Raw genomic sequence first — 22,327 nt, 5'->3', positions numbered from 1 at the left:
TTGTAAATATTAGGGGACCAAATTTCTGTCATGCTCTCACTTGAGTATGGCTTGTTTGCATAGTTAGGTAACATTATCGGCCTTCCTCAAATCACTTGACGTGACTAACTGGAAGGGCTGAACCACAAGAATTGTACCTTAATCCTTATCTCAACTTTTACCAGCATTTACACCCTCTACCAGTATTTGGATAAATTAAGCAGTAAAATAATTAACAGCTTGTCTACTGTGATTATGGTATGATTAGAAGTCAAATATTTTCAAGTCATCAGCAGTGACATTGAAGAGAGAATATAGTATGATCATCAAAACTGTATAACAATCTTAAATAATATTCTCTGAGGGTTGTTTGAGGTTTTTGTTACGAACATGTTTATTTCAGGGTTTCATTTTAGATTACATTTTAAATCCATTCAACTCCAGACATTATACCTGCCAAAGCACTCATTCACTTTTTGATATAACTTGAATGGTCTGTACCAATTGGGAATGATGTCTGGCTAAACTTTATTTCCAAGCTGTTGCTGTTTATGTTTGCAATGTTTTTACTCAAAACATTGACTTAAGTTTTGCAAATGGTATTTTTTATTGTTTAATTTTATAATTACTGTATGAAAAGTCCTGACAGCCCATAAATGGCCATATTTGACTTTTACACTATATGTGAGTAAACAGTCCAAACCTAACACTTCAGACCTTCGTCCAATCTAATTGTTTAAACCAGTTTTAACCACTAAATCTGGACGTCAATTCCAAGCCCTTGCCATACATAATGTAGAGGTTTCTCCTGTTCCTTTACACTTATTTGTGTATCTGATTCTGGATTAATTAGAACTGGACTATTTCTATTTGAAAAGTGAGTATTACAGATCCTAGTAATACAGACATTGCTGGAAACGCTCAGCAGACCAGATAGCAATATGGGCGATATTCAAGCATTTTGTATTTTTAACTCTATAGTTCTGAGATGTTTTAAAGTAGAAGGAACCATGCCCTTAAAACCCAAGGTATTAATCAAGATATAAAGTTCAACTGTTTTCAGACCATGCCAAACTATATCTAAAGAAACCAAATGGCACTCAAGAAATGTTGGATAATTTATACCCCTGCAACATTAATTTCACCCCAGAAACAGGTTTAGGGAAAACAAGCTAGTGATAAAAATAAAAGAGCAGCTCGGAAGACTAAAGTTGAAAGAGTATCAGGCTGCATATTTTTAGAAACCCACATAATCAAAATGAAACATTATAAAACAAAAAACTGGAAATACTCAGCAGGTTTAGACGAGTGAACCATGAAAATATGCCCAGATTTACCAATAGATGCAAAGCAGGGTGGGAGTGGGAATTGTAAGAATAGAGAGGTGTCAAGGGGTTACAGACAAGCAAGGTGATTGAGGACAAGGCAGATGGAATATATTATGAAAACTATTAAGTAATTCCTTGGAAGAAAAAGAGGAAAAGCAGATTTTTTTTTTTAATGCTTAAAGATTAAAAACCTTTCAGGGAATTTGAGTGTCCTTGTGCATAAATCACTAAATGTTAACATGCAAGTACACCAGGCATTTATAAATGCAAATTATATATTGGCACTTGGCAAGGGGATTGAAGTTTGAGAGCTAACTGTCTTACTGCAATTATCAAGGGCCCTGGGGACAATTATGTACAAGTTTGATCACCTTTCGAGAGAAGAAATGCAACAAAGGTTTTCCCAAATTGGTTCTGGAATGGAGATTTCAACACAAGATTGCATTGATATTCTGTGATGTTTGAAAGAATGCTGGAGTAACTCAGTGAGTCAAGCAGCACCTCTGGAGAACATAGATAGGTGACATTTTGGGTCTGGACCCTTCAGACTGAAGAATGGTTTATTTGGTGAACCAGCATCTGCAGTTCCTTATAGACCTCTACATTTCCCCTGGTTGGTGTATCAAGAACCAGTGCTCAGATTATTTTTAAATCTAAGGAAGGAATCTAGATAATTTGGAAAATTAAAACACATCCAGAGATGGGAGGAAAAGCAGATTATGCAATGGCTGCTGCTGCTTTGAAGAAGCATTATGCGGTGCAAACAAATGCTACATTTCAACATGTATTCCGGCAATATACAGAGGGGGAAGGCATTGCTCAGTTTGTCACAAGATTGCGTCAAATTTCTGAGGGCTGCAGAGTTAGAGAATCAAATCAGGGATCAGGGTGTACAAAGTTGCAAATTAAATGGCTTGAGACGCAAGTTGTTGGAGAAAGGTGACACACTAACATAAGGGAAACATTGAAAATTGCCTATTCATTTGAAGCTGTAGAAACTCAGTTTCAAGCCATTAGATTGGATGGAGGAAGCCAAGTTAACATGATAACAGCTACTGGCACAAGCAAGGGACATGGACATGGCAAGGGTCATTCCAAAGCTGAAGATGACTAAGTGTTTTAGATGTGGGAATTTTGGACATTTGCCAAGGATTCAAATTGCCCTGCCCGGGATCAAACATGCAGAAGGTGAGAAAAAAAATACAATTTTGCAAAGAAGTAACGAACCCCAGGCAAACCAAAGAGAGATGATGGAAAAACGAATAAATTTAGTGGAAGAAGTTAGAGAACCAAGAGATGCAACTGAAGTAAGGAGTTTCCTTGGTTTGGTGAATTATTCTGCAAAATTTATTCCAAACCTAGCTACCGTAACAGAGCCACAGAGGAGGTTGACAAGGAACAATGTGTGCTTTGTGTTTGGTCCAGAACAAAGAACTGCATTTCAGATGTTGAAACAGAGTTTGATGAGTGCCCATACGTTGGGATACTTTAATCCAAAGGCACCAACCCAAATTATTGCAGATGCAAGTCCGGTGGGGTTTGGAGCAGTACTTATACAGAAGCAGGCGGGACAATCGAGAGTCATAGCATATACACACAGGTCATTGACAGAAGAAGAAAGAAGATACTCCCAGACAGAAAAGGAGGCTTTGTCTTTGGTGTGGGCATGTGAACACTTTCATGCATACTTGTATGGTATCGAGTTTGAGTTGTGGACAAACCCTTGGAGACAATCTACGCCCCTCGATCCAAACCATGTGCCTGGATTGAAAGTTGCATGCTTAGACTCCAACAGTACAAATACAGAGTGATCCACATCGCTGGAAAGAACAATATAGCTGACACATTATCCAGATTGCTGAAGGTAGACAAGCTGCAAAGGTCTACACGGGAGACAGAAGCAGAATCATTTGTAAGATTTGTTGCAGTACACTCTACAACAAGAGCAATGAGAATAAGGGAAATAAAAGAGAACAAGGATCCAGAACTACAGGATGTTAGAGGATCCAAAGATGTGACTGGGAGGAATATCCACACAGGATATATGCAGCTATCAGAGATGAACTATACGCAATTGGAAGGTGTGTATACCAAAGTTACACCAAAGTGGGCACAAGCTAATGGAGAAGTGGAATGTCAGAACCAATCTCTAGAGAAGAGGATGAGAATTGCCCAAGCAGAAGGCAAAGATTGGAAGGAGATGCTCTTATCATATGTAGCAGCATATTGAGCTGAACCACACAGCATCACAGGGACGAGTCCGGCAGAATTGTTGCGTGGAAGGAAAATCCAGACCGAGATACCATGGGTTAGTGACATGGTAAATGATCAATAAGTGAGAGATCATGATGCAGAAAAGAAAGGGGCAGCAAAGCACTATGCAAAACCAGAAGCGAGATCATGAACAGGAAATGACAGATCAGAATCCAGTACCAGCGCAAACCGAGGCAGTGGTCAGACCAAAACGTCAGAGAAGACCACACAAGAGATACGAGAACTATGAGATGTGAAAATTATGCATTTTCGATGTAACGAATGCCATATCCAAGGGAAGGATGTCATGGACACAGGTTGTGGGGAATGCATAGGAATGGCGGACAAATAAACCAAAGCATTTATGTTTAGTGTCCTTGAAGTGTGTTTATTACATTCTGATCCAGGTGAGGATCTGACAGGTATGACATGCTTCTCATTTAATTAAGGCAATGAAATACCCAAGTCTACTATTTTAGGATTTCAGAGTTTATTATTGAGTAAATAAGTACACAATGTGGAAGAAAATCTTCCTGTAAAAATCTTAATTAAACTTGCGCATTTATATTGACAACTCTAATTCAATCCAGCCGTCATATAGTCAAACCTCAAAATATCAATTGTCTTAGTTTAATTTTATCTCAAGGGTATATCGTTCAGTCCTCTGGTCCATATAATAATGCCAATTAATTATTACTATTTTAATTAGGATATATAATCCAAAAACAGCATAGGATGAGATTTTGTTCTATTGACATAAACCAAATAGTTTTGATACACAAACAATGCAGAAATTAACCTTTAACAGCAGGCTGGAATTCTAACTATGAACAAGACGCCATTCCTCAAAACCAAAAGGTTGTGGCATTTAAAATGAACGCATTCAAAAAGGTAACTAGATTGCAGTGGGGAAACATTATCAGTTTGATAAAATTAGGTTATGAATAATCCATCTAAACAAACAATATTGTTATTCATGAAGAATAACATGAATTGATATTCATGGAGTATATAAATGGATACAGATTTTTTTTAACTGGAAATACTTCTACTCATTTTAAACATGAGCAGATTTTGACAGTCTAAAAATTCTGTTCCGAACATCACATTAAACTTTTGGCTGAAATCTCTAGAAAAAAAGTTCCCATTATTTCATGCGCAGATTTTTTATAACCGAATACATTTTTCAGAAATACATACACAATCAATGATAATAATTGCAAGTCGTGTAAAACAAATTCTTTTTTATACATTCATATTATAGTAAGCCAAATAATTAACTTGGAAATGTCAACAGATCAAAACCTTTTCACTTAATATCTCAATAACTACACTCCTTCTTCCTGTTCAATCCTGGATGGTTTTGAGCTGAGTACATCAGCAAGCACGTGTTTTGGAACTTCAGAACCCCTAACAGTTAACATGTAACAGGCATCTTCCACTTTTCCAAGACTTTGTTTCAATGTATAATGCTTCTTGGAAACTTCATATGGTCCAGTATTGCCTATGTAAGTAAACCCATCATAGATAGCACGTAGAAACTGGCTCACTTCAAAGGGTGTTTCAATATCACCATTCCCTACACTGGTGATACACAAGCGCATCAATTCACCAGTCAAATCAGCAATGCCCAAGAGGTAGTCTGAAGGAGTCACTTGCAGACGGAGAGGTTGCTGCTCCTGTTTCTCATCTTGTGAACAGGGTGATGCCAAGTCCTGGATGGTAAAAGCAGGATCAAAAAAGGACAGATTAAATATTACCTATGGACAAAAGAGGAATTTTAAGCAGTTAACAACCAGAAACATAATTACTTACAGTGCCCTCCATAATGTTTGGGACAAAGACCCATCAAAGACCCATCTTATTTATTTGCCTCTGTGCTCCACAATTTGAGATTTGTAATAGAAAAAAATCACATGTGGTTAAAGTGCACATTGTCACATTTTAATAAAGGCCATTTTTATACATTTTGGTTTCACCATGTAGAAATTACAGCGGTGCTTATACATAGTCCCCCCATTTCAGGGCACCATAATGTTTGGGACACCGCAATGTCATGTAAATGAAAGTAGTCATGTTTAGTATTTTGTTGCATATCCTTTGCATGCAATGACTGCTTGAAGTCTGCGAATCATGGACATCACCAGTTGCTGATGGCAAGAGCAAAGTATGGAGGAGAGAAGGAACTGCCCAAGATCCAAAGCATACCACCTCATCTGTGAAAAATCTCTGGTGATGCTCTGCCAGGCTTGTATTGCAGCCATCTTTAGCTTGTGCTTGTTTTAGGGGCTAGTCCCCTTCAGTTTTCTCTTCAGCATATAAAAGTCTTGCTCAATTGGGTTCAGATCGGGTGATTGACTTGGCCACTCACAAATTGACCATTTTTTAGCTATGAAAAACTCCTTTGTTGCTTTAGCAGTATGTTTGGGATCAATGTCTTGCTGTAGAATGAACCGCCGGACAATGAGTTTTGAGGCATTTGTTTGAAATTGAGCGGATAGGATGTGTCTATATACATCAGAATTCATTATGCGACTACCATCAGCAGTTGTATCATCAATGAAGATAAGTGAGCCAGTACCTTCAGCAGCCATACATACCCAGGCCATAACACCCCCACCACCGTGTTTCACAGATGAGGTGGTATGCTTTGGATCTTGGGCAGTTCCTTCTTTCTTACATACTTTGCTCTTGCCATCACTTTGATATGTTAATCTTCGTCTCATCTGTCCACAAGATCTTTTCCAGAACTGCGGTTGTGTAAGAAAAATTCCTCCACATCTCCTTCCAAAAAGAACCACCTTTAATTCTGAGGCTATGACCACTAGTCCTAGACTCTCTTCCACTAGTGGAAACATCCTCTCCACATCCACTCTATCGAAGTATTTCACTATTCTGTATGTTTCAATGAGGTCCCCCCTCATTCTTCTATATTCCAGCGAGTACAGGCCCAGTGCCGCCAAAAGCTCATCATAGGTTAACTTACTCATTCCTGGGATCATTCTTGTAAACCTCCTCTGGACCCCCGCCAGAGTCAGCACATCCTCAGATATGGTGCCCAAAAGTGCTCACAATATTCTAAATGCGGCCTTACCAGCGCCTTATAGAGCCTCAACATTACATCCCTGTTTTTGTATGCAAGCTCACTTGAAATAAATGCTAGCATTGAGTTTGCTTTCTTAACTACCGATTTGATTTGCAGATGAACTTTTTGGGAATCCTGCACATGCACTCTCAAGTCCCTTTGAACCTCTGATTTTTGGATTCTCACCCCATTTAGAAACTAGTCTATGCCTTTATACCTACTACCAAAATGCCTGACTCCACACTTTGCTACACTATATTTCATCTGCCACTTCTCTGCCCACTCTCCCAACCTGTCCAAGTCCTTCTGCTTTCTCTACACTGCCTGGCCCATCACCTATTTTCGTATCATCTGCAAATATTGCCACAAAGCCTTCAATTCCCTCGACCAAATCATTAATATACAGGTCATGACCCTTCTTCAGGTTGCAAAACTTCAGTCTGAAGAAGGATCTCCACCCAAAACTTCACCTATCCATGTTCTCCAGAGATGCTGCCTGACCTGCTGAGTTACTCCAGCACTTTGTTTATCTCTGCTGAAAAATATTATTTTAAATTTTAAATATTATTATTAGTATTAATCAGTTGAAAACAAGAAAATTTGTTTGGGAGCAGCCAGGAGCAGGTGTGGCATGGGTGGGAGATTCAATGAAAAAAAATCAGAATATTGACCACTTGGGTTTTCCAATCCAGAATTGCTCTTTGGACTTGGATACTTGAAGTAACTAACTTGAAGTAACCAAAATATTGTATGAAGCAAAGAATCATTTCATAACTCTTTTCTCCAAGCCCTCTATGCTGCCTCTTCCAATCTTACCTCCAAGCAAGAAGTTCAGAGTACATTTGATACTTCTCTGCCCACTCTCCCTACCTGTCCAAGTCCTTCTGCAGAGTCCCTGCTTTCTCTACACTACCTGCCCTATCACCTATTGGTCTGAAGAAGGGTCTCGACCTGAAATGTCATCCATTCCTTCTCTCCAGAGATGCTGCCTGCTGCCTGCTCCAGAATCACTCCAGCTTTTTGTGTCTATCTTCAGGGTACTTTGTTGGACAAGGAACTTACCACCTGACATCCCAAAACATTTTCACCCTTTACAAGGCACAAACCAGGAGCATGATGGAATATTTTCCAATTCCATAAGTAATGACAACTCCAAGAAAGAAAGGTATGCACGACCGAGGGGGGATTGGGTAGATTAGAAAGAGCAGACATTAACGGAAATTCAATGTTCATGCCGTTTGGTTGTCGGCTACCCAAGAGGCATATTAGGTGTTGTTCTTCCAGTTTGCAGTGGAGAAGGAGAAGTACAGACAACGCAGTATGGAAATGTGAAGGGGTATTAAAATAGCTAGCAACTGGATGTTCCTGGCAGTCAAGGCAAGAATAGCAGGTACACATGAGCATCAACACCTACTGGGCACTGTAGCTATTAGGTAGGGAGATAAAAGATTGAACTGCTGTGATGATGAAACACTGGTAACATTTTTTTTCTAGTCACAATAGTGTGTAATATGACAGGGAACCAGTTGGTGAAGAATTCTCTCTATAAATAAAGAAAAATCCCCAAACACCTGTCCGACAGATCAGAAACACTCTTCAGGGGCCAGGTGTGGATTTGTCAATGACCACTGTCCACTGAAGACATCATGAACAGAAATACAGAGGCTACACTGCAAGATGCAAACCACTGGTTAGCTGCAAAAATAGGATGGCCAGGTTGCAGTTTGCCAAGAAGTACTTAAAAGGGCAACCACAGTTCTGGAAAAAGGTCTTGTGGACAGATGAGATGAAGATTAACTTATAACAGAGTGATGGCAAGAGCAAAGTATGTAGGAGAGAAGGAACTGCCCAAGATCCAAAGCATACCACCTCATCTGTGAAACATGGTGGTGGGGGTGTTATGGCCTGGGCATGGATGGCTGCTGAAGGTACTGGCTCTTCATTGATGATACAACTGCTGATGGTAGTCGCATAATGAATTCTGATGTGTATAGACACATCCTATCTGCTCAAGTTCAAACAAATGCCTCAAAATTCATTGGCCGGCAGTTCATTCTACAGCAAGACATTGATCCCAAACATACTGCTAAAGCAACAAAGGAGTTTTTCAAAACGAAAAAATGGCCAATTCTTGAGTGGCCAAGTCAATCACCTGATCTGAACCCAATTGAAACAGAAAATAGGTGCAGGAGTAGGCCATTCGACCCTTCGATCCAGCACTGCCATTCAATATGATCATGGCTGATCATCCAAAATCGGTACCCCGTTCCTACATTTTCCCCATATCCCTTGATTCCATTAGCCCTAAGCGCTATATCTAACTCTCACTTAAAAACATCCAGTGAATTGGCCTCCACTGCCTGCTGTGGCAGAGAATTCCACAGATTCACAACACTCTGAGCATGACTTTTATATGCTGAAGAGAAAACTGAAGGAGACTAGCCCCCAAAACATGCATACGCTAAAGATGCCTGCAATACAGGCCTGGCAGAGCATCACCAGAGAAGACACCCAGCAACTGGTAATGTCAATAAATCGCAGACTTCAAGCAGTCATTGCATGCAAAGGGTATGCACCAAAATACTAAACAAGACGACTTTCATTTACATGACATTGCTGTGTCCCAAACATTATTGTGCCCTGAAATGGGGGGACTATTTATAAACACCGCTGTAATTTCTACATGGTGAAACCAAAATGTATAAAAATGGCCTTTATTAAAATCTGACAATGTGCACTTTAACCATATGTAATTTTTTTCTATTACAAATCTCAAATTGTGGAGTACAGAGGCAAATGAATGGGTCTTTGTCCCAAACATTATGGAGGGCACTGTATGTAAGAGTACCTTCACCAGAAAGACTTAAGTGGTTTAAGTTTAAGGGGGTGTCTCACAATCTTTGATGCACTTGGTGGTAACCTATACATGTTGGCCTTGTCATTAATGTCCAAATTCCCCCAAATAAGTTTTATTTTAACAACTTTAAAAATGCTACTTGATCTCTGCTATGTTCTATCTAAGTCCTTCTGCCCATCTACCCACTCTGCTTCAAACTTCAAACTTCTTTGATCAAGATTTTGGACTTCTATCCCATATTTTTTTCTGAAATCTTTAGAAGTTTCACTATATAGCATGTGCCAATATACATGCATTGTAATAGAAATAAAGGTTAAAGATGATCAAAATAGGGAGGATTCAACTATTAGAATCTACTTTTGCTACTTGCGTAACAAAAAATATGTTTGAAACTAAATAAAGAATAAAGGAGGAAAAGTAGAAGACTCAATCTGAAGAAGGGTCTCGACCAGAACCGTCACCTATTCCTTTTCTCCGGAGTTGCTGTCTGACCCGCTGAGTTACTCCAGATTTTTGTGTCTATGGTTTAACCCAGCATCTGCCGTTCCTTCTTACGTGTTTGATATCACATCTACTTCGTCATAAGGTCATAAGGAATAGGAGTAGAATTAGGCCCTTCAGCCCATCAAGTCTACTCTACCATTCAATCATGACTGATCTATCTTTCCCTCCTAACCCCATTCTCCTGCCTTCTCCCCACAACCTCTGACACCTGTACTAATCAAGAATCTATCTACTCTCCATTTAACAAACAAATTTGGTAGTTGCATTGTGCATATTTTGAGCCTAAATGAGATCCCAGAACTGCAATGCTACAATAATAGAGGAAAGACTAGTGAGCAGGTCATCAGAAGATTTTGAACAATGCCAAATCTAAAATTAGATTTCAAGGAGCAGCTTAAAAAGAAAAATAGGTAGAATGACAATGTTCCAGAGGTGGGGATGAAAACATCACTTTTTAAAAAATTACACACTTTATGCTCGGCTAATTAGCGAGTTCGGTATCTCGACTGAGCATGCGCCGGTCATAGGTCGCAGGGGCTAAACATTCTCGCCGGCTGATCTGCTACGTGTATACACACCTGTGTTTCATCCATATTTTCCAGTTTTGCTTCGTAGAGGTAAGAAAATACTGCTTTAAAATTTTTTAATTAGGTGTATTTCTGGTTAATTTGTACAAGACTACGATCCAGCACTGGCAAGCACAGCCTCTGCTGGCACCGCCATCCCCGGGAGCAGCGTGGAGGTGCAGAGGAGCGAGGTTTGTGTGGAATGAGGGTGAGTTTGTGCAGCGCCCGTGCCTACTCTGGGCGGCGGCACAAATGACATTGCCTGCGGTGGGAGGATGCTCTGTAACCCGCAATGAAGCACCATGCATGGGGATTTTTTAATGTGTAAGGAGGAGCTGTAGATGCTAGTTTACACCGAAGATGGACGCAAAATGCTGGAGTAACTCAGCGGGACAGGCAGCATCTCTGGAGAGAAGGAATGGCTGATGTTTCAGGTCGAGACCCTTCCTGTAGTTACTCCAGCATTTTGTGTCTACCGGGTGATATTATAGGGAGGGTTTGATCAGACAAACTGCTCTGCTGGATACTGATCTCTGTAAATGTCTAATTGCTGTATGAACAGCAGCTTCAAGTTTACAGTGGTCATCCATTGACATTCCGGACTGTAACCACCGCCCGCACAAAGCAGCAATTCATTCACTCAAACGTTTGGGGTTTTTTTGCATCGCCGACAAACCAGAAAACCAAGAATAACTCATGGTTTGGGAAGTGCGACATATTCCCGCTTGAGGAGCAGCTCCGGTACAAGTTACAATGCAAAAGAAAATCGTCACGATCTCACTCACTCACCGAAGCATAAAGCAATAAAACCTACAAAATCATCTTAGTCTTGTACAAATTAACCAGAAATACACCTAATTAAAAAAATTTTAAGCAGTATTTTCATACCTCTACGAAGCAAAACTGGAAAATACGGATGAAACACAAGTCTGCATCCACGCAGCAGATCACCTGGCGAGACTGTTTAGCCCCTGCGACCTTTGACTGGCGCATGCTCAGTCGAGATTCCGAACTCACTTATTCAGGAGAAACATTAAACAGCCTCTGTTCCCTTGTTGTTTTCTATCTTTTATCATCGAGTCTCAATGTTCTACAGGTTTTTGCTTTGAACATATAGACCCACTTCATTTCATATCATTAAACCAAAACGTAGAAATAGATTTTTCAGGAAATCCATAACAATAGGGGCTTCCAGTGCCAGTCAAGTTTTTCTAACTTTATTTCAAATAACTGAATGATGTTACAACATGAATAAATGTATTCACCATCTTAAAAAAGTCAAAATAATTCTCACCTCAGAACATTTTACTTCACCTGTCTTTGGAGTGAAGATTAATTGGTTATTAATGTCATCAAGGCTAATCAGGGTTTTAGTCTTAATGAAATGTTGAAATGAAACAGCTTCAACGTATTCCTGTAAACCTGCAAATTAAAAAAAAAAATCTGAAGCCCAGTCTTTGAGCATTTAACATTTTTATAGTGAAGTATCATTTCTAAAGTAGGTCGGAGTAGCAAACTGAGTCCAGAAACTGATCTCCTGGACAGGTTAACATACTCCACTAATTCCTCTTCATATGAAAAAGTTGCAAATATTCAGAGAAAGATTAACAAACTCCAAACCGAAAAACCCCCCTGAACAAATGCACACAACTGAAGCTCAAGATGATTGTATAAGCTAAATTCTTTACCACTTTGGATTTCAGGAATGTTAGGATCATACTTTGACATAAAAAAAAGAAAAACAATGGCTACATCAACAAGGAGCATAAGCATTAGCTGTCATGTGGTGTGATGGGACAGAACGGGCTTGAGCAGCAGTATAATCTATATTCTAATATCTTTCTTGTTAAAAAAAATCCCCACAAAAAATGTTACAAGTGATGAATTTGTAAACATTTATAAACAGCCAAGTGAATTCCTAATGTATGAAATTTATTTTGTTTTATGGAGCAGATATTATCAAATAGCATGACCATACCAAAACTTAAATTTTTCATTTTACTGGAATTGTATACCACAATTCAAAAATGTTTCCTTACAAAGTTTTGGTTATTCTATGCTTTCCTTAGTTGCAGTACCTTTCTAAGCAGTTGCAGAATGTCTACACAGCTAAAAGTACGTAAAAACCACAAAGAATAATCCAGTCATTTCTCCCACAGTCCTGTTTATATTTTACAAGTTGCCTGACAAATAACTCCAATTAAACTTATTTTATAGTCTACATTTAGGAACTGATGAGCAGAGAGTACACATTCTGTTCAAAAACTCAGCATATCAGGGAGTATCTTTGGAAATAAGAGTTAGCATCTCAGGTCCAACATTCTTTGTCAGACTCTATTGCACATTCTGCAGCTGGTTCATGGCTAGAGGCAGCTAGGCTGTTTTATTCATCTTAAATTGCAGCAAAAGTGCAGTGTGATGTTGGGCGTAGTGCAATCAGGTAAATACTGCAGTTTAAAGCTAGATAAACAAATTACAAAATTGCACTGTTCAAGTTAAATTGCCATCCATGGGAAAATCAAAGCATCGGATATTCGTGTTATGTTTTAATATCAGGATCTAAGTACTTAACCCTCTTTAAATATTCAGTAACTAATGTTTAGCTAGACTAAAAAATCCTTGTTTATTTAAACATTTGTGAATCTAAATCTGATAGGGACCATAATGTACCAGAGTACTTGAAATGTATAGTAACCTCCCAATCATTCTAGTATAGAATTTGCCTTGTTCCCAGTAACAAAGATCATGTTTTTCATTACAATGCTTTTAAACTTGTAACCTGTGAAAAAAATTAAAGTACTCCATGCACACTAGGATAATATTTGTAAATCAGCTGTTTTATCAGTAAGGACATCAAAATTAATAAAGGCTCTGGGAACTCATTCCTCCAGCAGCAATTCCAAGGCCATTTCATCGAATTACAAATTGTATAACTAACATTAATTACCATTAAAAGTTATACACTAAACTGTCCCCATTGTCTGCACTCCTTTTGTTTGTCTGACAACACATCTGCTTCTCCTTGGACCCTTCGTGAAAATTAAAATGTTAATGTGTCAGAATGGCTTCAAGACGGATGGAGGAGAGGATCACATAGTGTGGGAGCAAACTATGGGTTCACCTCCCACACCCTGCCCCCAGGTGCTATGGGGGTTTCAAAGTCAGCTGAGGGAGGCGTCCCAGCACACAGAGGCTGAAAGATGGCTGCATGAGGCAAAGGGACAGTGCATTCACGGATCGAGGTGATGGCGGAGTAGCCCTGCAGCAGCTGGTGATAATCGTATGGATTAGACGCCGTTGGATACACTCCAGGTCAGATGAGCATGCGGATTGGACGCTACCTGCAGCAGCACTGAGCAACAATAGAGGACACTGCTATCATCACAAGGCCAGACCAACCCCTGCAATTCTGAACCAGTGCTGCCGCCAGGAAATTGGACCTTTAAGGCCAAGATAAGACTCTACATTTAAGAACTTAAAAACTTGAAGGATATAGGATGGCACTGGAAACCTGGTGACTTGTGTACTGCCTCAGTGTAATGTATTATTCCTATACTCTTGTATTTGTATGATTGTGTTTATGTATAGTAAGATTTTACTGAATTGTGTGCAAAAAAGGAATTTCACTGTACTTGGGTCCATGCGATAATGAATTACCTTAGAACCATTATTTATACATATAAAATACAAGGCACACAAAATTAAGAGTGTTAAAAGGTAGAGAGGTTGAGCAGGCAGCAGGGGGCATGACTGTAAAAGTCTAAAGAAAAGTGAGTGGAAAGTATTGTGAGTGTTTCTGGAAAATTCTGGGGCTATTGCTGTGTTTAAAAAAATAATTTTCAACCATATGGGATTAATTGACAACTAATTTTATAAAATAATTCAAGTAATTTGAACTTTTTATAAAATCGCCTTCCAATTGAAGAAAAATCAAATCACACCAGAGAGGTAAAAGGAAAACTAAGAATGGAATGTATTGAGTTTTAACTTGTTGCTGAAATGCAATGATTACTGTTTTGTCTGCAATAAAATATGCTGTCCTTTTAGATTTAAATAAATGTTGCTTGCTTTGCGAGGTGAAAGTCTTAACACCAGGTAATGCTGATTAGATCATTCGTTTCCCCTCAAGACTATTTCAAAAAATCAAATTTTAAATGGAATTTATTCAAAAGAGCTTTGCATCATTTATTGTATTAAGATTTAAAGACATTAGCATTTACAATTCCCATCACTATTAACGGTCAGAATTTAAAAAATGACTTGCAGCTTGTTGAAATGATAGGAAGTACCAGCCAAAATTATTCTGCACCAGTATTCTGTTGAAAAGTCATTATTTGAAATGTTAACTCTCGCTACAGATGTTGAGACCTGGTGAAAATTTTCAAATTTTTCTATTTCAGATTTGCAGAATTTGCAGTATTTTATTTTTAGATTAGTCTGCGATGCATCAGTACTATTCTACAGATTTCGCCTTGAAAGCTAGATAAGAATATGTAGTTACTGTTCTTTCAGCTACTCAGTCATTGTGACAAACAAAAAAGTCAGCAGGGGTATATTTAATTGCAAATGAAATGGAATGGTAATGGTACAATGGTATGGAAATAAATAATTGTCATCAAAACACCTTATATTTTACATTCAATTAATATTGTAGAATGTTTCAATAGATTATAACCAAACAAAATTTAACGAGTCACATAGGGGTAAAATAAAGCAATAGACCAAAACCATGATCAAAAAGGTAGGATTTAATTAGCAGCTTAAAGAGATAGAATGCTTTATGGAGGAGTTCCAAAGCTTAGGCCTCAGCTGCGAAAAGCACAGCAGGCAGTGAATATGGGATTTGTCTAAATAAGTGATGTACATGAAGTCCAAACTAAAGTAACTTGGTCAATTACATTTTGAAGAGCCGTAAAAAAAAAGGAAATTTAAACACATTGGGGTTATACAGTGCCCTCGATAATGTTTGGGACAAAGACCCATTATTTATTTATTTGCCTCTGTACACAATTTGAGATAGAGAATATCACATGTGGTGAAAGTGCACCTTGTCAGATTTTATTAAAGGCCATTTTTATACATTTTGGTTTCACCATGTAGAAATTACAGCTGTGTTTATACATAGTGCCCCCATTACAGGGCACCATAATGTTTGGGACACATTGCTTCACAGGCGTTTGTAATTGATCCGGTGTGTTTAATTGACTCCTTAATGCAAGTATAAGAGAGCTCTCAGGAACTAGTCTTTCCTCCAGTCTTTCCATCACCTTTGGAAACTTTTATTGCTGTTTATCAACATGAGGACCAAAGTTGTGCCAATGAAAGTCAAAGAAGCCATTATGAGACTGAGAAACAAGAATAAAACTGTTAGAGACACCAGCCAAACCTTAGGCTTACCAAAATCAACTGTTTGGAACATCATTAAGAAGACAGAGAGCACTGGAGCTTACTAATCGCAAAGGGACTGGCAGGCCAAGGAACACCTCCACAGCTGATGACAGAAGAATTCTCTCTATAATAAAGAAAAATCCCCAAACACCTGTCCAACAGATCAGAAACAAACTTCGGGAGTCAGGTATAGTTTTGTCAATGACCACTGTCCGCAGAAGACTTCATGAACAGAAATGCAGAGGCTACACTGCAAGATGCAAATCACTGGTTAGCTGCAAAAATAGGATGGCCAGGTTACAGTTTGCCAAGAAGTACTTAAAAGAGCAACCACAGTTCTGAAAAAAGGTCTTTTGTACAGATGAGACGAAGATTAACTTATATCCAAGTATGTATGGCTGCTGAAGGTACTGGCTCACTTATCTTCATTGATGGTACAGCTGCTGATGGTAGTAGCATAATGAATTCTGAAGGGTAGACACATCTTATTTGCTCTATTTCAAACAAATGCCTCAAAACTCATTGGCCGGCGGTTCATTCTACAGCAAGACAACGATCCCAAACATACTGCTAAAGCAACAAAGGAGTTTTTCAAAGCTAAAAAATGGTCAATTCTTGAGTGGCCAAGTCAATAGCCCGATCTGAACCCAATTGAGCATGTCTTTTATATGCTGAAGAGAAAACTGAAAGGGATTAGCCCCCAAAACAAGCATAAGCTAAAGATGGCTGTAATACAGGCCTGGCAGAGCATCACCAGAGAAGACACCCAGCAACTGGTGATGTCCATGAATCGCAGACTTCAAGCAGTCATTGCATACAAAGGGTATGCAACAAAATACTAAACATAACTACTTTCATTTACATGGCATTGCTGTGTCCCAAACATTATGGTGCCCTGAATGGTGGGACTATGTATAAACACTGCTGTAATTTCTACATGGTGAAACCGAAAGGTATAAAAATGGCCTTTATTAAAATCTGACAATGTGCACTTTAACCACATGTGATTTTTTTTCTATTACAAATCTCAAATTGTGGAGAACAGAGGCAAATAAATAAATGATGGGTCTTTGTCCCAAACATTATGGAGGGCACTGTAGATGAAACAGGAGTGGTGCAATTTGCACTGCAGGTGGCCGTGTTTTGGATGATTTCATAAGATGTTGCGGGGAGACTGATACAAGTATATAAAATTGTGAAAGACAGAGATAGGGTAGACACAGAACCTTATTCTCAGGATAGGAAAATCAAACACTACAGGACATAAACTTTAGATTTTACTTTACAGATACAGCGCGGAAACTGGCCCTTCAGCCCACCGAGTCCGTACCAAGCAATAACGACCCCTTACACCAGCACTATCCTACACACCAGTGACAATTTACAATTTTACCAAAGCCAATTAAACTACACACCTGGAGGTCTTTGGAGTGTGGGAGGAAACAGGAGCACCCTGAGAAAACCCACTCGGTCACAGGTATAAACTCCGTACAAACAGCACCCGTTGTCAGAATGGAACCCGGGTCTCTGGCACTGTTTGGCAGCAACTCTACTGCTGCACCACTGTGCCTCCCAAGGTGGCTTTAAGATAAGAGGGGTAAAGTATAATGGCAATGTGCAGGGTAACAGAGGACGGCAAGTGCCTAGAACGCACTGCCGAAGCTGGTGTTTGAGGCAGATATGATAGTGGTATTTAAGAGATTTTTGGATAGGCACATGGATATGCATGGAATGGAGGGTAGGGATTATGCGCAGGCAGATAAGAGTTGGTATTGACATCACGATCACCGCAGACATTGTGGGCCAAAGGGCCTGTTCTTATGCTCTACTACGTTTTATGTAGAGTTTGGCAACACTGCAAAGATGTAGTTTTTATGATGGTACTGATATATTGTTGAAATTTTATCTTGAGTCGTCACCAAACATTCTTCAGACTGTTGGTTAAGGACGCGCTCAGATGCATCGCAGATCTGCTGTAACTTAACTGGATTAGCTGCCCAATCATAGTACATCGTCACTCAATGCCACTGGCTGAAGACCTGTCTTACGAACACAGACATTACTATACAAAGGAAAATAAATAATATTGCTGCAGGTGTGGTGCTATACCAGTTTAAGGCAATAATGTGAATTTGTTCAATTAGTCAATGACTCCCAATTCCCAGCTCCCAGTTAAACAACTCAGATTAAAAATTCCCATCTTTGTTTTCATTGGTCACCAATTGTAACAACCTATTTTACTATTGTCCCTAAATGTGATCACTCTAAATGTAATTAGGTAGTTATGTGTCACTTCGATCATTCTCCTGTAAAGTCCCTTGTGGCATTTTTGCACATTAAAAGGGACTATATAAATATAACAGCGGTATAATAGCACATATATACAAATAGCAGTACACTATTCATGTTTTCTTGCATGATGAAAGCTTTCCTGACTTCATTTATCATTCATGTTGTGTTAGTTCAACCACAGCATCCTCACATAAGGATTACACTGCGTGGGGAAAGAGAATCTGTACCTCCGATATCTCTTTGCCATTTCAAAATCTTATTAAAATGATTGCATCTACAGGAAATATAACCAAATCTCACATCATTATTCAGTGCCTTAATTTCAGGTATTATTCTGATGATTCATTCTAGAAGCTCTCGATGGCCAATGTATCCTTCCTCCAACAGGGTGCCTAAATTAAATACAGTATCTTAAATGATCTTTGACCAGCGCCCTGGATAATTACAGTATCATTTCCTTACTTTTCTCTTAAATCATCTGAAAGTCTATTTCATAGCTTTTCGCAGCCGTTAACAAGTTTGCTATAATCTAATGGATCCTACACGTCCACATCTACCCTTGCACTGCTTTTCCCATTTATATTGTACTCTTTATTGAATTAAATTGTAACCACATTTTAATATTCAATCAGGACATTTGCAGGCCCTGATCTCCTATAACAATACTTCATAATTTATCTTTTCTACGTTTATACTATATATTAAAACCATATATTTTCCATAGATAAACTGCTTTTTCCATGGGTAAAATGAAAATCTTCTGCACAAGTATTTACATATCCTTTCCCCATTACAATATCATTCTGGGTGAAAAAGTTTAATTCAAACTCAGCAATTGCAGACTGTCTGTTCTCTGCTTCCTGCACTCTACTGACAAGTTCAAGGAAAAGTATCTCGTCTTCTTACCAGAATTTGATGATCTTCCAGACCCCACATAGAGTTCAACAATTTCAGACAATGAGCAGTTCAAGTATTTTCTGTTTTCATTTCGGATCTCCTACATCAGTATATTCAGAATCTGCTTTTCTTTGCATCTACACCAAACCAAACTTTTGTTTTACTCGCCCCAGTTTTATTTTCTTTCCTATTACCCTATATACTCCTCTTATTATTTCATTGTTCTTGCCTCAACCCAACCTTCCATTTAGATCCCTTCTACCCTCTTGAACTTACTCTGCATCTTAAAATCTAACTTTCCCAAATTCTGATGGAAGGTCCTCAACCTAAAATGTTGAATCTGTTCTTCTTCTGCCAGTTCTGCAAGTATTTGCAGTATTTTGTTTTTGTTTGTTTAGCCCTTGGATTTCCTGGGCTATCCTTCAGCATCTCCTCTTTGTTGTTTGCAATAATCTTTTCAAATGCCTCCATGGCTTCTCAGCTTACCAGACTAGGGGTTACTCCCAATTTTGTACCTTTCATAGAGGCATACGGGACCTTCAGCTCACAAAGTATCCAGCACTTGGTCCATCGCCGCAATGTCTTGGCGATTCAAGATACTACTTAAACATTGAGAGAGTAGTTACTTCCACCACTATCTCAGGTCTCACTGTACCTTGATACTCTCAAGGATAGTATCATTCATTATGTATGACCTGCCCTCCCAAATTGCAAAACATTGCTCTAATCTGGATCAAATTCCATCTTCCAGTGTTCTGCCTACTTTACCAATTGACCAGTATCATTTTGCAGCCTGATATTATCTATCTTACTATCCACAACACCATCAATTCTTGTGCAAACTTAATATCATACCTCCTACATAAACATTGAAGTCGTAAATGTAGATAACGAACAGGAAGGGTCCCAATACCAATTGTAGAAATAAAGAACTGCAGATGCTGGAATGTACCAAAGATAGACACAAAGTTCTGGAGTAACTCAGCGGATCAGGCAACATCTCTGGAGAGCAAGGATGGGCGATGTTTCAGGTCGGGATACTTCTTCAATCCTTTCTTTCCAGAGATGCTACCTGACCAACTGAGTTACTCCAGCACTTTGTGACTATCCCAATACCAATCCCTGTGGTAAACGCTGGTTAAAAGTAAATCTCCACTACCAGCCAATGCCGGAACCAATTTGTCTTCAATCACAAGGTGTCTAATCTTTTGGAACAGCCTTCCACCTGGGATCTTGTCCAATGCCTCCCTCAAGTCCACAAAGACCACAAAGACCACACCAACCACACTACCCTGAGATCAAGATAGATCTGTATATATCTTGCTATATCTTTGAAAATCTCAGTCAAATTAATCAGACTGGAACTCCCACCAATGAACACCCCCTGCGTTGCTTGGCCGGATCGTCATGGGGCGCCAGGATATCTACTCTTCGAACCAGTGCCCTTGCACTCGTGTACAGCGCCGCTGAGTACCCCGCCCCAGCATCGTGCCGCAGCGCTCATACCAGCAAGCTAGACGCCACCCTCAACGACACCATGCGAATCATCACTGGCTGCCTACGCCCTACTCAGACGGATCTCCTGCCGGTGCTCGCAGGTATCGCACCCGCCAAGCTTCGCAGAGAGTTTTTCACTCATAGGCTGGTGTGCAAGGCCCCATCGGACGCCAAACATCCTTTGCACCACCTCGCCCAGGATTCACAGCAACTGGGACCTCAACGCCTGTCATCTCGTCACCCTTTCTCCCATCATGCAGAGACCCTCTGTGGCTCCAGTTTCAACATACTAGGAGCATGGAGAACCAGCTGGGAACAGACATCGCGACCTCCTCAATTCATTGTTGCACTGAACACAACAGCCCCACCCGGCTTGGACATGCCCCGCAAAGAGTGGGTCGCCCTGAACCGGCTCCGCACAGGGGTCGGGCGGTTCAATGTCAACATGCATCATTGGGGGTTGCGTCCATCAGCAGCCTGCGTGTGTGGAGCAGACCAGCAAACAGCGCAGCACGTCATTTTCGACTGCACTGTCCTCCGTCCCCCTGGTGGAGGGGTAGACCTTACGGCCCTTGACAACAGCACATTGCACTGGCTACAGCGCCTGGAGGGTGTTACATAATTTCTGCTGCCTCAAATGCAAGAACCCATGATGACTGTCTCTAATCACTTCCCGGTTTTCCAAATGTAGATTAATCCTGTCACACAGAATTTCTTTCCAATAACTCTCTTACCATTGACGTAAAACTCAATAGCTAATCCTTGCTACCCTTCTGAAAGAAAGCAACCACGTATCTTGTCCTACAGATTCCTGGCATCTCATTAGTGGTCAATTTTTAAAAAAAACTGCCTTAACTCCAGCCAAGTGCACTCTTGCTTCCCATAGCAGCCTGGGATACATTTCATAAGGGCTGGGGATTTATCCACCCCTATGTCCACCATGACCTCCAATGCTGCCTCCTTTTTAATGATATGCTCTAGATATCAGCTCTCTCCCAGAAATCTCCATCTATAATAACATTTGGACTGATTTCAATTTTGGTCTCTAACAGACCCAATTCTTTCACTGGCTACCCTCCTGCAATTAATATACTTTTAAAATGCCTCTGGATTTTCCTTAATCTTATCTTCCTTAATCTAATTCCTTAATCTATATTTCATGACTGCTCCTTGCCCTCCTAATGTTTTTCCTTAGGCACCACCATATACTGTCTATACTCCTGAAGGGCCTCCCTGTTTTCAGTACTCTATACCTACCAAATGCTTTCATTTTTTTCCTTTGTTAAACTCTAAAATGTCTTTGACATCCAGGGCTCACTGAGCTTGCCTTTTATGGAGCATGGTTGCCCTGAACTCTCATTATTTCAGATTTAAGATCCCCACCCGTCTGATTTACCCAGAAGTGGCTGCTGCCAGTTTACATTTGCCAGGTCCCATTTAATGATGTTGAAATTAGCCTTCTTATAACTAGCTTGAAATTTAGAGTTACGGTCAATTTCCAAAACATTTGCCAATGACAATTAAACAACTTACCAAGATTCATCCTTGAAGAATACATGGAGCACGTTTCCATCCAGAGTAAGCTGATTAACTGGCAAAGAAGCTCACCTGAACATATTTAGAAAAAAAACCCAACCAACACAATCTTTTCACACTAAGGTGATCCGAGTCAATACGGGAA

General features: G+C 39.7%; 1 protein-coding gene across 11 annotated transcripts in view; it reads right to left on the bottom strand.

Moving 5' to 3' along the window:
- Positions 1–387: 387 nt before the first annotated feature.
- Positions 388–22,327, bottom strand: part of tsnax (translin-associated factor X) — a 61,780-nt gene continuing 39,840 nt past the window's right edge. For all 11 annotated transcript variants that reach the window (XM_078399138.1, XM_078399142.1, XM_078399134.1 and 8 more), the window contains 2 exons: positions 11,867–11,994; positions 388–5,275 (listed from right to left, as the gene is read on the bottom strand). In XM_078399138.1, coding sequence (XP_078255264.1) covers positions 4,889–5,275; positions 11,867–11,994 — 515 coding nt within the window. In that variant the 3' untranslated portion in view covers positions 388–4,888. The remainder of the gene's footprint in view (positions 5,276–11,866; positions 11,995–22,327) is intronic.

This window comes from Rhinoraja longicauda, chromosome 5 (genome assembly GCF_053455715.1).
Source record: "Rhinoraja longicauda isolate Sanriku21f chromosome 5, sRhiLon1.1, whole genome shotgun sequence".
Lineage (NCBI taxonomy): Eukaryota > Metazoa > Chordata > Chondrichthyes > Rajiformes > Arhynchobatidae > Rhinoraja > Rhinoraja longicauda.
Note: the sequence above shows the minus strand (reverse complement) of the source record. Positions and strands in the feature narration are given on the sequence as shown.